The sequence below is a fragment of the Pagrus major genome, chromosome 1, assembly GCF_040436345.1.
Source record: "Pagrus major chromosome 1, Pma_NU_1.0".
Classification (NCBI taxonomy): Eukaryota; Metazoa; Chordata; class Actinopteri; order Spariformes; family Sparidae; genus Pagrus; species Pagrus major.
Window position 1 is genome coordinate 26,935,503 of NC_133215.1, and position 16,078 is coordinate 26,951,580.

Sequence of the window (16,078 nt, forward strand, 5' to 3'; positions counted from 1 at the left end):
TATTTAAAATAAAGGAAAAACTTCTAATGTAACTAATAATTATTTTCATTATGGATTCATCTTCATATTATTTTCTTAAATCAGTTGACTGCTTTGTACAACCAATAGTCCAAAACTCTAGGTTTTTTAAAAATCTATCAAAATAATTCAAGTATTTCAAAGGAAAAGCATCAAATCTTCACATTTAATCCCCTGAAGCCATGAAAATACTTGATGGACTAATTGTTTAATTCTTAGCAAAGCATCACATTAAAGAAGCTCTTTATATGTCTCCTGATGTGAAATTAAATTTGTAATATCCGTATATATCATGACTTTCTGCGTGCTGGTGCAGGTTCTGATTACTTCTGGTGCCCTTTTCATTTTTTTTTTGCCTCTGCCCTCCAAACATCCTGAGTCTGCCACTGCTCCCCTCTGAAATGCAGCGGAGAAGAAGTAGGATGAGGCATGACAAGACTAAAGTGAAGTACAAACACCTCCAATTTGTGTACTTAAAGAAAGTACTTGAGTAAATGTACTTAGTTACATTCCACCACTGATGCTTTCTCCCTCTCTCTCTCTCTCGACAGATGCAGGTGGAGGAGGAGGAGGAGGAGGAGGAGAGTTCAGTTTGGATAGAGACGAGCAGGGACACAGAGAGGAGAGCTTTTGGCACGGACTTTTGCGCTTTTACGCGGATGCTCGCAGGGAAGTGACATGCGAACAGGACTGAAGTCGTAGATGAGCTGCGGCTCCGACGCGCACACAGATCAGCAGGTCCGGCGCGCTGGTTTTGGTAAGAAGTGAAACAAACATGAAATCCAGGAGTCAGGACCAGAGTTTGTCTGACTCCAGAGAGCTGGACAGATCTTACGACCCGCTCACAGGTAGAATCACTTTCTGTCTTCTTCCTTTAAATGTGATACATTGTTTGATTGACTGCTGTTTGCTGACCTGGCTTAGATTTCCTGACACTGCGCTCATGAAAGTTTGCTTTGGCTGTGAAAATACCTCTAAAGATCTATTTAATACACCACAGTCATGTTTTATCATCTGTCATGAGCTGCTGCAAACCAGCCAGGGTTCAAAGTCAGTGTGTGTGTGGGGATGTGGACAGTCCCAGTTACATTACTGAGTGGATTGGAGACTTGATCTTGATTTATTTGCTATTTATTTACCCCAAGATGAACTTTAGGTCGTTGCTTTAGCCTGCTAACTGTTATTAATAAGAATATGGACTAATATTTGTGGTAACAGCCTGATTTTATCATCTATAGGTCATCAGTTGCTGCAGCATCTGGCAGGTCAAGGAGAATAAAAGCACAGTAGATATGTCTGGTGATGGATGGCTCGCTGTGAAAGATGTTGCATTGAGCGTATACATTCTTTATGAGTAGAGTGGGCTGTGTCGTGGATGCAGGGCTGCAACAAATGATGGTTTCATTATGGATTAATCTGCACGATTAATCTTTTAGTCTATAAAATGTAAAAAAAATGTGAAAAATGCTTGTACAATTTCTTCCACCAACCTTCTACCAAGAGTCCAAAACCCAGAGACTCTTCATTGAAATCCTAAATTGCAAAGAAATGCAGCAAATCCTCACATTTAAAAAGCATGAACCATCAAATTTTCGACATTTTTTGCTTGAAAACTGACTGAAATGATTTGTAGGTTATCAAAATAATCGGCAACTAGTTGTCTTTCGACCGACTAATTGATAAATTGACAGCTCTACTTGGATTTAAAGCCAACATCTTCACACGACCATAAGGACTGGATGTTAAATGAGTCTGGAAGTGAAGCAATCAAAGGTGACATGGAAAGTTAATTTCTGGTTCCAGCTTCTAAAATCTGATTGTTTCTTTCCCCTTTTTCTATGCTGAATCAAATATCTCTTGTTTTCACTTCTGACTTTTAATAGACGAAGTCATTAAAGGTGCAGTATGTAAGAATTTGCCACCTATCGAATTAATACTCAAAACAATGGGGGGCAGCACATCACCAGAGGAACCGCTAGCTGCCACATACTGTAGCTGTGGTTAGCTAGTTGGCTCAGTTAGCTGTGCAGTTAGCAGTCCGGACAGGGAGTGCCGAGGAGTGTTGGTGTTTACATCGCTAACACTGGAGTGCTGGATCAGGCAGGGCTAGCTGGTTAGCATGCTAACTTCAGTTGATATCTCTGCAACACAATACTTAGTCATCATAAAGTCAACACTGTTTACAATTTTATATATTTTTGGATGTTTTCAACTAAAATCCTTACATGTTGCATCTTTGATAGAAAATAGTTGCGGCACCTAAACAGCATATCAGTTGTGTTAATATAGTCACATTGTATCAACATGTTTTTTTGCAGTAAATCTTAAATGTTCTATCTCGAATGAAAGAAAGATAAAACTTAACGTATGTAAAAAACAAACAAACCTGAGAACAACTTCATATTATGACAAAAACTCACAAAGATGCTCATCAGTAGTGTCCTCTGCTGGTGTGAACAGATGAACTCACTGCTAAGACGAGAGGACCGAGAACTAAACAGAAGAAAAACAAGAAAAGAGGAGCCTCATCTGGGTCTTGTCATGTAGGATTATACCTGTCAGCTTGTGTGTATTTATGGTCTAATTAGATCACTGAGACGCCTCTTTGTCAGAATTTTCGCTGTTTTATTTTCCTCATGACTGCCTGCAAAGACGAGCCACTTAAGAGCTCAGTAAACACCACACACACACACGCACACGCACACGCACACACGCACACACACACACTTGGTGCTTTGTAAGGCTGGCCTGACAGTCTTGTGACAACTTCCCGAAATAGTCTTTTCCTTTAAACATATTTTAATAAGTATAAAAATAGCTGCTGTCAATGCTGATCTTGTGATATTTCTAAACCGCTGCATTTTAAATGAACAGATGGTACAAGGACGACGGTTTATTTAATGGCTGGTAGTTGTTGCTGCCACAATAGCCGGTGTGATATCCATTCAGCAGCAGGTTAACCAAACAGTGAACAGGTGCATGAGCGCAGAGGCTTTAGGGGGCGTTCAGGAGACACAAACAAACCTTTTTTTTATTAAAGCACAGGGGTGTCGTGGAGCTCAACAGCCTGAGGCACAAACCTGCGCAACTGCAGCCATTACTGTTCAACTCAACACTGTAACTGTCAAATAAACAGCCGACAGTTATGTTAAATGTATTGATGAGGGAAGCAACAACAACTGCTTATGGGGAGAGTCTGTTAAAAGTGGATTTAAAAGATTTATCAGCCACATCTGAGAAACGTTCAGACCGAGCAGAAAGTGATGTTTATGTGCTGCTCTGCTGTAAAGCTGCTGAACACCTCATGTTGTTTACACCTGACTGTGTTCATACATTATAGATGCTGGATGTTTTTTCAAGTCATCACTTTCTACACTACACGTCACACGTTACACTGATGCTGACTGACTGATTGACTGACTGACTGACTGACTGCTGCTGCTGAACCACAATGTCATGTGGAAGAACTGAATTTCCCTTTTTCTTTTCAAAGATCCAGTTTGTAGAATTTAGGAGGATCTTTTGGCAGAAATGTTTTTTAATAGTCATTGTTGTGTTTTCATTACTAAGAATCATTGTGTTGTCGTTACCTTGGAATTAGCCTTTTGTATCTACGGAGGGAGTGCACCATGTTGCACCGCCACGTTTCTACAGTAGCCCAGACCAGACAAATCTGGCTCTAGAGAGGGCCTTTTGTGTTTATAGTGGCTGCATGGGAGGGTGAGATGAGGGGTATTCAGTTGGTTGCAATCTGCAGCCAAACTTCAAAGTGACACTAGCTCCTACACTGCAGCTTTAAAGGGATAGTTTGACAGTTTGGGAAATTCGTTGGTTTCTTTATGCTGAGAGTTAGATGTTGTGTCTGTACAGTGAATATGAAGCCACTGTGAGCAGCCAGTTGGCCTAGCTTAGCATAAAGACTGGAAACGGGTGAAAACAGCTAGCCTAGCACTTTCCCACGTTAACAAAAATCACTCACCAGCACCTCGAGAGCTCACTCGTCAACATTTACATCTGGTTCGTCTGATCTGTGTAAGAATTAAAGTACAAAACTAAACATTATTGTGTTAGAAGGTTTCAAAGAGGCTCCGTGGAGCTTCTGTGTTGTGCTGGAAGTGACTCGTACTTTCCTGGAATTTGTGTGTTTAAGGAACCTGGAGGGAGTTTGCATTCTACATCGATGGGCTGATTTTACCGGCTGATCACAGTATTTCTGTAGACACATACAGACAGTTTGACTGGTTTTAGCCCAAATAAACAAATAAAGGATTGGTTAATGGGTTGAGAAAATTATATCATGTCTTTCTCTGAGTAATCAATTGAAATTGAATGCTGGAAATTGTTTTTCCTAGCTCACATAAAGTTAACGTTTGGAAATTATATGTTTTTTCTTTGCAAGAGAGACACATGCAGGGAAATAAAATACAGAAAACAAAACTGCACAGTTAAAGTAATAAATCAAATGTTTTAATAATCCACATAATAAAAAAGACTAATAATCTCTGGTGAAATTTGTCTGAGCCATGGTTGACCTCCGTTCTTCTAAAATCCTGACCTGAGGTAGACTTAGCATTAGTCTTATCCAAGCTAGCTGTTTACTCTGTTTCCCATCTTTATGCTAAGCTAGGCTCCCTACCTGCTGACAGTAGCTTCATGCTTACTGTATGTATGTAGCGGCTGGTTGTAGTTTCATATTAACTGTACAGGCACACAGTGGTATCTCCCATAATTATTCCTTTAAGATACATATTTCTGTGCTAATTGAGGGTTTCAGCATGAAATGACTTAATTTGGTTAATGGTAAACTAGTATTGTCTTCAGTGTTGTGACAGTCTCTTGTCCAGTGCAGCTTCTTGTTCGACTGAACAAACCTGCTTTATTTCTCTGTATGTGTTTGAATGATAGCACTTTCAAAGATTTTTATTCATGACATTTTTATAAGCCCTCAAGGGTTTTTTCCCCTAATGCATCAAAAACTGTCAACACCGATAACAGAACTGTTACATTTATATAACATGGTTACATAGCTGACTGATTTCAACATGAAAGCCTCTCTGAGCTAAGTAGATTTTGTCTGGACTCATGAAGAGTGTTGTGTCAAGATGAGTTGACGTCTGCCTCTGTGTGAGGACACACGAGGTGAACTGACTCATATAAACCTCTGTAACAATCACAGCAGGGCTCATGTAAGAGTGTGTGAATCGAAATATGTTTGTGTGCGTGTGTGTCCAGGGTTTGTATGAGATGGGCGGCATTAATCTGAACCATGTTCCAGGATTATGGTAATCGCGGAGACTGTTGCCCGGCCAACATTAGCTTACAAACATTCATTCAGCGCTGCGTGAACCTACTTAAACGGCCACGACCTCTTAAGTCAGCACATAATTGAACCAGTAGACGAGGAAAGATGTTCGGGTTTGGAGTCAGAGTTATGAGAGCACGTATATAAACAAAACTTCCCTTCTTTGATTATTCCCCGCTGATATACAGTATGCTTGTTTTTTCTTTTTAGCTCATAGTCAAGAGGGAAAAGAACTTTAGGAAGAAATTTTAGTTCTTTACAGGGACATAGAGGACACTGTATCATTTGTGTCCCACTGTTCTTTGTGGATTTGGGAGTTTTTGAGAGAAATGTGTCTTGTATTTTGCTTGTTGGTCAGAAAATGATGGCACTTTTGGAGGCTTTAATCCTCCACTGTGATTCATCTCTAATGTCTTGTTTTCCTTGTGGTTTCCTGATCCAGCTGATTGAAAGCCCATTAACCCGTTCTTATTCCTGGAAATGTATGTAAAATTATCCTAAAAAGGCCTCTCTCAGTCCAGCCCAGAGTAAATTCAAAGCTGTTGTCGAACCAGTTGGAGTACATGAATGGTTTCTGGGCTCTTTTGAAAGGTTATAAGCAAATTTTCCCCCAAGCGCTCAGAAGCTCTGTAAGTGCTTCTGGCATTATACTGTAGGAGATTAAACACACTGAATTATTTATCTGTTCTTCTTGTCTACATTTTTAATGCAAAAATAAGCCTGCTGATGACCTGTTACTGCCTATGTTAGCTGGAAAACACAATGGGTCCACATCATTTAGTCTTACATGGTCCAAGTTCAAATTTAATAACTATATCACTGAAAAATTAAAACATAACGCTTGTTTTTCTGAGGAAATATCCAAGTGCCTGGCAAAAAAAAGAAGCCATTTTGTGACCTCAAACGCAACAGGGGCAAAAACTTATTATAGTTCTTTATTTCCTTATGAACACTAACTTTGTGCATATGAAACAGTCAAAAACAAGTGGAGGAAAAACAGCCTAATAAAAGAGCAAAATGTATAAAACTACATAAACGTGCATAAGTTAATGGCTTTAAATACTGTAATAAACAATATATTACTGGATTTGAAATCCAATTGGCTACATGATGCATCAATCATCTGGAGGCTGGTGTGTAAGTGGCTCAGCAGAGAGGAGAAAGAAGAGAGAGTGGGTCACTTGTCTACACGATCACTCATTGGCCGTTGTAGGCTCTGGGTCAGGCGTAGAAGCTCTTATCTCCTCAAATGAGCTGTCAATCGAATTGCTGCCATCTCAGGGTCTCCAGTGTGGACGTGTAATGATGTCTGCTGTGAATTGAGGAGATTTTTGATATGCTACTGAAATGGATCCACTGGACATTTGGGAATAAGAGAAGACAGTTTTTGTTGGAGTTTGAAGCACTACTGAAACACCCAGACACTTCTGATGAGTTGGCAAAACTTTGTACATGCGAGTTTGTTAGCTTGTTTGTTGGTTGATTGTACTGATGTGGTTTTATCTTGAAATGGCTTGCATGAATGAAACCCCAAGAATCTAAGCTTCCTAACGATGTACGGCCTGACGGGACACTTTTGATTGAGGCATTTGCATTATTTGCTTGATGTTAAAGTTTGGCCAACTAGTCGTACTCGACTTAAATTACTTCTGACCTCTTGTGCAACTTTCTGTAAAGATGTTCCAGAAGGTGATGACTCCTCTTTGTTGCCTCTTTCTTTCTCTCAGAGCCTCTTGTTTTTCTCCATCAACAGTTTAAGTGTTTCATCTTGTGCTGTTTGCACCAGTAGATAAAAGAGTCTTTAAATGTCTTAATAACAGCAGGGAAGAGTGTATTGATCTGTCTCAGAGGGCTGCAGTTGTTGAAATTGATTCCCACAGTCAAAGTCACCCAGAGGGTCTACCAGCACTGAGGAGAGGCTGCTGGATGATCTCAGCACTGAAATCTGAAATCACTGCTGAGTCAGTGATGTTCGATGTGGGAAGTCACAAGGTTGCAACAAGCTTCAGAGTTCACCCACGCTGGCGCTCCTAATGTAACATCATGAACAGAACATGAAGAAAATCATCATCATTCTGTCCAGCTCATGTTTACGATCTTATACAATCAGCTGGTGGAGAGAGACATTTATAGGATGAGTCGTCTCTCTAAGAACAACCTCTTGCCCCGTTTTTTGGCAGCTTACTGTGCTCACGAGTCACATCAAAACAGCTGCCCTCAGAGAGAATTTCAACAACTTAGAAAATATCTGTGATCAATATCCTGAGTCTAAAAATATCAGCTGAAGAAAGAAGACAACAGGGAAGCTGTTATGTCGTCTCCATCTCTCTGCAAAATGGTTCAGTCAGCGGAGATGTTTGTGTCATCGATGTTGCCTCTGTGTGTGTGTTCAGTGTGTGTGTGTGTGTGTGTGTGTGTGTGTGTGAGGCCCTGTAAAAGCTCTGTTTGTTTTTCCATAGTTGTGCAGCTGCTGTGTTTGTTCGTTTGATTGACATATTAAACATAAAGGCAGCAACTGGTTTGTTCTCACAGAATGAAATCATATTCATAATTTATGCTCATTTATAGAAGCTGTAGGCACACGACAGGTTTGAATTTATTTTCTCCTGTGATATAACATGAAGGAACATAACTGATTAAATCAGTGAATGTTTCTAATAGGCCCATGAGCCAGTTAAGCTCTTCAGTGCAGTTGTTGTTCTGGCGGGTGTGAATGTGTGAGTTTAGTGTGTTTTGAACTGCACTGCTGCTGCTGCTGGAGCGTGTATATGACTGATTTAATCCTTGTTTGTTTTACATTAATGCTGACTGACATCAGAGCTTCTCAGACTGTGAAAATAAGTTTGATTTAAAATGTGCTTGAGGTGGCCGATGCATCACGTTGAACATTGTGATGTTGCCTCCTGTCTGTGTATTCGTTAATCACATCTCTGACTGTAAGGCCTCAACAGTTGAGTGTAATCTGACTGTAGTTCAACACTGCTCCCTAGTGGCAGCGAGGGCACAGGACGACTGGGGACTCATCTATATTGGGTGAAATAATTCACTCTTTCTAACCCAGGGTTAGAAACGCTTTCACACAGTCTTAACGCTGAAATCAACTGTTATAGCTGAGTCAATGTGTGAATGTTGTTACATCTGTCATTCCTTTTCTCAACTATTTTTTTTTTTGGAATTTACTTTTTATTGCTCTTCAAGAAACAATAACATCACACAAACAAAGAAACACCAGGGAGAAATAACAATACAACAAAAACGGGTAGAATAAAGCAATGGTTTCACTATGCGGTCTCTCCATGTGGATTTCTTTGTTTGTTTGTTTGTTTGTTTTTTCAATCAAATCAAATCAAATCTCTACATATACCCCCTGGCAACAGCAGAAGTACCCCCTGGGGTGTAAGTACCCCTGGCTGAGAATCACTGTTTTACAGGATGCAATTGTGGATCTTTTCAGATCCATATTCTTTTTTCATTGAATGTCTGTGTTTGGTATAATTGTGTAAAACTGTCCAAAGCAAAAGCTATTGTAGAGGCGTCTTTGTAGGATAAATAATAGACTCTACTTTGTGAAAGTGTTCTGACACAGCTCAAGACTGACTGAGGAGAGCCAGAGGCTTGTGAAATCAGAAGAAATCCATCAACAATTGATTGCGTGAGCTTACATCAGCAGAGTTACCGTGTCCAGCATCTTTTTGTTCTTGGATTGTGTCAATATAAAGTGTGTGTTTGGCTTTGGATGAGAGAGACTAAGAAAACAAGATGCTTCCAGGAACTGAACACAAAGAGAATCTAGGAGCAGGTGAAGGCCCGGAATAGACGCAGGAATTGATGGATGCAGGTGTGTCAACCCATCATGACGAGAGGAGGAGGAGGAGGAAGAGGAGGAGGAAGAGGAGGGAGGAGGTGAGCTGGGATGAGAAATGTTTTGTTGAATAATCAGCTTGATTAAGCTGGCAACATCTAGAGAGAACAGCTCCAAGTTCAAAAAGCGAAGTCGGACAACAAACAACAATAAGAAGACAGCAAAGGAGTGGGAGACTGAACACCCTCGGTGAAAGGACGAAAACATCTACGGACTCCGACCGAAGAAGAAGCTCATCGGATGCACCATAAAGATGACTGCTAACTGATCCCAGAGCCCTGCAGAAGAGCCAGAGCTGACCCTCAGACACACTCAGCATGGAGCAGAGAAGAAGGAGACACCAGAGTCTGCTGAAGATGGGCCGACACTTCTGCAGCTGGCTGACTGGAACACTGTCAACAGGTACTGTCGAGTTAGAGAGAAGAGCTGACAGAAAAGAAAATGATAAAAAGCTGTGACATCTGATCCTGTTTGAATCAGATACTGAGATATCTGTCTGATCAAATGTCTATAACTGGCATCATCATTAAAAGATCACAGGGTAAGAGGTGATGCATAATATATGATATTTAGTGGGTGAAGGTTAGATGAATAATTGAGTGTGAATATGTTAATAAGTTAATTATTGATAATTGAGGAGTCCCGTGTTCCTGTTGAATATAACATGTTCATTTAAGTGGTGCTTCACCTATATACAGTATATGGTCAGTTGTGGCTGCTTGTGTGTTGGACAGAGACGAGAAGAGAAACCTGAATGTTTTTCTGATTGGAGTTGTGTTGAAGGCGTGTCAAAAACAAACATTGTGTTAGCAATAAGTTAACAAAATGTTTGTGTGTGTGTTTGTGTGTGTGTGTCAGCTTAAAACACTTTAAAGGTGTAATATGTAAGAATTGGTCATCTGTCAAATTCATACTCAAAACAAGCAGGGGGCAGCATATCACCAGAGTAAACACTAACTGCTGCTAACAAGAGTTGCTGTTATCTAGTTAGCTTGGTTAGCTGTGCATCTAGTAGTCCACACTGGGAGCTCAGAGCACCGGGACAGTGTCGCTGTTTACAGGAGCTTTGGATTGGTACGGGCTGGGGCTAGCTGGTTAGCATGCTAACTTAAGAAGATGCCTCTGCAGCACAATACAAAGACGTCATAACATCAAAACTGTTACTTCTTCACACACAAGTTTTGAGTCTTTTCAACTAGAATTTTACCTTCAAATCTTCTGGCCGGTCAGTCATTCCAAGCTCACGCTGTTCCCCTTCAGTTCAGGTTGAAGGGTTTTCAAAGGTACCATCAATGTCAGGGTAACTCTTCTTCAAAACTGTACAAAGTAATGCTTAATGCATCTTATTTATATTTGATTGAATGGTGAAGAGCTCTGTCTAAACATCATAAAGCTTTAATGAAGAACTGGAAAGCGATAATAAAGAATGAAACTGTCTGAATGATGTTATTTTAAAGGGAAATTCCAGTGTTTTTAAACCTGAGCCCTATATTTACATGTTTTGGTGTGTAAATGATTAATACTTAGCATCAGTTCAGTAGATTGCCTCAGCTGGCAGCCACGACATGACTGCAATGTAATCCTTTGGGGCAACTGCAACCATCAAAGTTACGTCCAATAAAAGTGCTTGTTTTTTTCCACTCAGGCTGGGGTTGTTATTCCAAGTGTCTGACAACATTACAGAAACAATTCCTATGGATTTCTAAGTTTCATTCAAGGAGAAGTCTCACTCTGAAATTGTGCGAGAGGTGTGTTGTTGCAGGAAGACGACGGGGGAAAGTGAGTTTGAGTTTGAGAGAGGAGTTTGAAGTTTATCTAAAGGAACTACAAGCTAGAATTTATTTCATAAGTCATGGCTGACTATTTATCTTTATTTTGACTATCAACATGAGGCAGCAACCGTCACAACTCACCTTGTGAGGTTACAAAATGGCTGAATTTGCCTGTTTTACTTTAACTGACACACCCACTAAAACTACTCAACAGTTCCATCTTATTCCTCCACAGAGTTCAGCATGTCACACCACCATGTTTCTACAGTAGCCCAGAACAGACAAACCAAACACTGGCTCTAGAGAGTACCTTTTGCATTTTTTTTGTGTTTTTAGCAGTCACCGCAGGAACGTCTTGGAGGGAGAGGTTGAGGCGAGGTGTATTCAGTTGGTCACATTACAACACAGCTGTTGTTCGAATCATCTGACCTTCAAGTGGTTGCCAGTTTGTGCACTTGTTAATGTTACTAATGCTAGCTAAGCTTGCTAAGGTTAGCTAACATTGCTAATGTTAGCTAGCAAACGTTGGTAACTTTTAATGGTAGCTAGCAAATGTTAACATTGCTAATGCTGGCTAATATTAGCTAATGTTAATATTGTTAAGGCTAGCTAGCTAACATCAGGGCAGTACAGTATGCTGGGCGCATACTGAAGAACTCAAGAAGACTGAAGACTGTTAATCACTGACGAAACACAGATACCACATGATACCAACGGTGTTATACTATTGGCTCATAAACCTTGTTAGAAGCTGGAACCACCCGTCAGAATTTTACACAGAGAAAAACAAAACAATCATTTTGGACCCAACAAACATTTTAAAATTATTGATTCAATCATACTTTTATTCTGTACGTTTCTACAAGTCCTGTATATTATTTTTAAAACACGATTTGTCCACATTAAATTATCACCTTGACCTTTGAACAGAGGATTTAAAAATGACCTGAAAACACTTACTTTTACTTGAACTGTGACTCATATTTGTTATTTACTTCACACTCTGTGTGACCTCTGTACCTCAGAGCTCAGTCGTGTTATTTGGCTCAGCCCTCACATGCTGGTAGCTCTCCAGACAGCTTTGATCTGGCGGGTCACACTGATTCAAAGCCAGGTCAGCAAACTCATTTGTGCGGGCTAAGTTGTGTGGAAAAGTCAAAGTATTTGAGTGTAGTGTGGCCGGTGGTTAATCCATTTAACATGCTCTTTCCCTATGTGGGCCGCTCTCTCTGCCTCTAATCTCTGCTGTGATTGGTTGTTTCCAGGTAATCCACCATCCAAACCAAATAAAAAGACCATAAAGCAGCGGTTCCTCAAACTGCTGCCCTGCTATCGCTCTGGCTCCAGCTCCTCATCTTGTCAAAGCAAGTGTCAGGACACAAAAGTCCATCATCAGTCACATTCCCCTTCATACTATTTAGTCACTGAGAACACTTTTACACATCTACCTCTTGGTTTGTCACTACCTCTGTTTTTTATTTTCACCACGTTCTCCTGTTTCTCTGGACAAGGCGTTTCATGTTCTCTGTGTGGATGTCTGAGGGAGTAACTATGACATTTCTCTCTCCATCCCTTCATGCAGGAAGTTCATCTGATGATGCTGAACTGACGACAGCATGTTACAGACCGGAGGGACTCGACCGTCTCGTTCAGCAGACCAGCTTCAACAAGAAAGAGCTGCAGGTCCTCTACCGGGGGTTCAAAAATGTCAGTCAAAGATACCTCTTGATTCTCAATTTATGCTAATTTATTCTCATTTTTTGAATTGAGAGTGTTGAATGGAATGTTTGCACAATATGGATTTGTAAATGTTTTATATGCATGAAAAAGACTGCATGTCTTTTTCCCACTAAAATAAGTTTGTGTGTTTTTCATTCCCACAGGAGTGTCCCAGTGGTGTGGTGAATGAAGAGACTTTTAAAAACATCTACTCCCAGTTCTTCCCTCAGGGAGGTCTGTCAGATCCTTCATCGCATCATTTTAATCTTTATTTAACATTTATGTTACCAAAATTTTACCAGCAAAGAGCCCAAAGAGGTGTCACTGTTGATATAATTTTATAAGCAAATGTTTTTCAGACATAATTAAATCTTTCTAGTGTTTTCGCAGGGTTTCAAAGCCACCGCTCAAGTGAGCTAGACAGTGAATGAAGAGAGGGAGCTACATTAGCTCGACCAAAGAAATGAACCAGAGAAATATAATGTTATTTTCTGATTGTTCACTGCGGTTACGTTCTAAAATTCAGATAAGGTGCTGTGTTGCTGTATTTTGCATGAATTTGGCTGAAACATGTGCTTCATCTTGTCCTCTGTTTGCCTCTCTGCTCTGTGTGTGTGTGTCATTTTGTCGCTCCACCCTCAGTCAAACAGACACATTGACTACAGTCCTGACCTTGTGCTGTTGTCAGCTGGGGTCTACACACCACTGCCCAAATGTTGATGTACAGAAACATCTTGAACACAGCAAAATAAGAAGAAAATAAGAAAGTACAGACAGAGGGCAGAGTCTCTGCAGATACAGACACAACCAGACTCTTCTAGTGGGTCATAAGTGATGATTGAGAGGGATTACGTTTGTAAGAGTGTATACGGTTTGTTTTTTTTTGTAAGATCCTGCATAATATATCTTTAATTAAAAAAAAAAAAAAACATTTAGCAAACTCAAAACCATGTAGTTTAATACTAAAAAAAATGTTGGTATTTCGGAACATTGAGGCATTTGGTCACTTTATTTTCTAATTCTTACAGATTCAAGTATGTATGCACATTTCCTGTTTGAAGCTTTTGACACCAACAACAATGGATCAGTCAGCTTTGAGGTGACTTTTTTATCCTTTCATTCTCTACTGTCCAATCACGTTTTTTTTTTTTATCTTCCTCAATTTCTTTCACTTGATCAGAACCAGCAAAGACAAGAGAAGTATCATCTTTATAAGCCTTCAGTTTGTATCTGTTGGTGACAATATCACATCGTTCTGCGTTTTTCTTGCTTTCTTTTTTTCCCACCTTTTGACCCGCTCCTTCTGATGTTAACACCACCTTTCTAAACTCAATCATAGCTGGGTTTTGTTTGCCTCCCTTTAGGACTTTGTCATAAGTCTGTCCATCATCCTGAGAGGCTCCATCACTGATAAACTCAACTGGGCCTTTAATCTGTATGATCTCAACAAAGATGGCTGCATCACCAGAGAGGTATTCAAACTATTCTCTCTCTCTCTCTCTCTCTGTTGTGTTGGTAACTCTTGGTGATGTTTGATTTGCCTATATTTCTTCTTCCTCCCCCCTCTCTGTCCAGGAGATGACAGCAATCATGGACTCCATCTACGACATGATGGGAAAGTACACCTACCCCAACATGAGGGATAGTGCTCCCAAGGAGCATGTTGACAACTTCTTCCAGGTAAAACACACAAATCATCCAACCGGTACACATCTTTTAAATGGCACCAGAAGTACTCAGCTGAAGCATTTCATATCAGCCCTTCCTTGTGAACACACAGTTTCAAGTCTGCACATGCTTAGATAAAAAGACCTAAAACACTCGTCAGGTTCATCTGTTTCTTAAAGGCACCCTGTAAAGTTTCTGACCACAAGTGGTGCTATGGAGCAATGTTTGTATGAGCAGCATGATTTTTTGTTTGTCTCTCTTGCACATGCACAAGTGCTCACATGTCACCTGGGCACTAGGGTTTGGCAACGCAAAACAAATTAAAGGTGGAGTAAGCGATTCTGAAGAAAGACAGTTGCTTGTTGAGTCTGATTCCCATGTTGTCATATACTGACTCAACAACTGACAGAAGAAGTTACTCCACCTTTTCATTGGTATCAATGTGCCAGTACACATGGCTATGTGTGAGAAAAGGGAATGAAGGAAACTGCTCGCTAGAAAACATGAATGTAAACCATACAGGGTAACAAAACATTTAATTTGGTTAGAAAACTGAGCATGAGCTCCGTTTTCAGGAAACACCCCTCAGAGTGTCTTTTGATGTCTTCAAATCAGGATTTGGTTTATAAAGCACTTAGTGGTTTAGGGCCAAAATACATTTCTGATGTGCTGCTACGTTATGAGCCATCCAGACCTCTGAGGTCATCAGGTACAGGTCTGCTTTCAGTCCCTACAGTCAAAACTAAACATGGAGAAGCAGTGTTCAGTTATTATGTGCCACATATCTGGAACAAACTCCCTGAAAACTGCAGGTCCACTCCAACTCTCACCTCTTTTAAATCAAGCCTGAAGACCTTTCTGTTTTCACTGAAGCAATTTTAAGGCTTTGAAATGCACTGTGACATTTATTCTTTGGTCTTGTCTCTTTTAAACCTATTCTATTTTAGTTTATTTTCCTATTTCTTAACTGGTTTTTAATATTTTTTTCCTTGATGTCTTCATACTTGTTTTTTAATGTATTTTAAATGCAATTTTGAATGTCTTTTAATGTAATGTTATGCCCATATCAAGCGCTTTGAGTTGCCTTGTGTCTGAATTGTGCTATACAAATTAACTTGCCTTGCCTTACCTTTAAGTTACCCTTTGAAACATCTGTGCCTGTGTGCTGTCTTTAACAGAAAATGGACAAGAACAATGACGGCGTGGTCACCATCGAGGAGTTCTTGGAGACATGCCAAAAGGTCGTCTGCACAAATGTCCACATTTAATGCAAAACCTCCGTTTCCATCTGCAGCCGTCTCAGTAATTTAACTTTGTTCCCTTGTCTCTCTCTCCAGGATGAAAACATCATGCAGTCCATGCACATGTTTGACAATGTGATCTAAGGCTTTGGTGCACACAGACATGAGATTTTGCCTCCTGCCTGGAGCTCATCTACTGCTCTTCAGCCTCTAGCCAGAGTGGACAGTGTTTCTGAGCGTGAACAGAGTGATGCAGGGTGCAAACGGCAATGAAACTTAGGATATTTAACCCAAAACCTGTGAACCTTTGTGAAATGTTTTTAATATTAAAAGTGTACAGCAGACTAATCTGAACAGGAATATTTAAAGCTGCAGAGAAGCAGTCTAATAACGATAAGCATTGATGAACAGATGGGTCGAAAACAACAACTGCAATGGCCTCGACACTCACACAAATGATGATTATTATCAGATTTTATCTATTGCATGAATGAAT

At 40.2% G+C, this 16,078-nt stretch overlaps 1 protein-coding gene across 2 annotated transcripts; it reads left to right on the forward strand.

Annotated features, from left to right (window-relative positions):
* Window positions 1-793: 793 nt before the first annotated feature.
* LOC140997320 (A-type potassium channel modulatory protein KCNIP2-like) lies at window positions 794-15,726 on the forward strand. Of its 2 annotated transcripts, XM_073467359.1 has the most exons (10): window positions 794-866; window positions 9,221-9,223; window positions 12,220-12,322; window positions 12,541-12,661; window positions 12,838-12,907; window positions 13,702-13,772; window positions 14,038-14,145; window positions 14,249-14,353; window positions 15,520-15,582; window positions 15,679-15,726. In XM_073467359.1, exons 1-10 carry the CDS (start codon window positions 794-796, stop codon window positions 15,724-15,726), a joined length of 765 nt encoding a protein of 254 aa, XP_073323460.1. The 2 variants fall into 2 exon arrangements, with proteins under 2 accessions (XP_073323460.1, XP_073323459.1); XM_073467358.1 differs by lacking the exons at window positions 794-866; window positions 9,221-9,223 and adding an exon at window positions 9,500-9,584 and having other exon boundaries at window positions 12,220-12,288; window positions 12,501-12,661.
* Window positions 15,727-16,078: the final 352 nt, after the last annotated feature.

Coding starts and splice junctions, on each gene's coding strand:
- LOC140997320 (XM_073467358.1), top strand. CDS start 9,500: ATGGAGCAGAGAAGAAGGAGACACCAGAGTCTGCTGAAGATGGGCCGA. Junction 9,585..12,219: donor GACTGGAACACTGTCAACAG/GTACTGTCGAGT, acceptor GGTTGTTTCCAG/GTAATCCACCATCCAAACCA. Junction 14,354..15,519: donor ATGTTGACAACTTCTTCCAG/GTAAAACACACA, acceptor TGTCTTTAACAG/AAAATGGACAAGAACAATGA.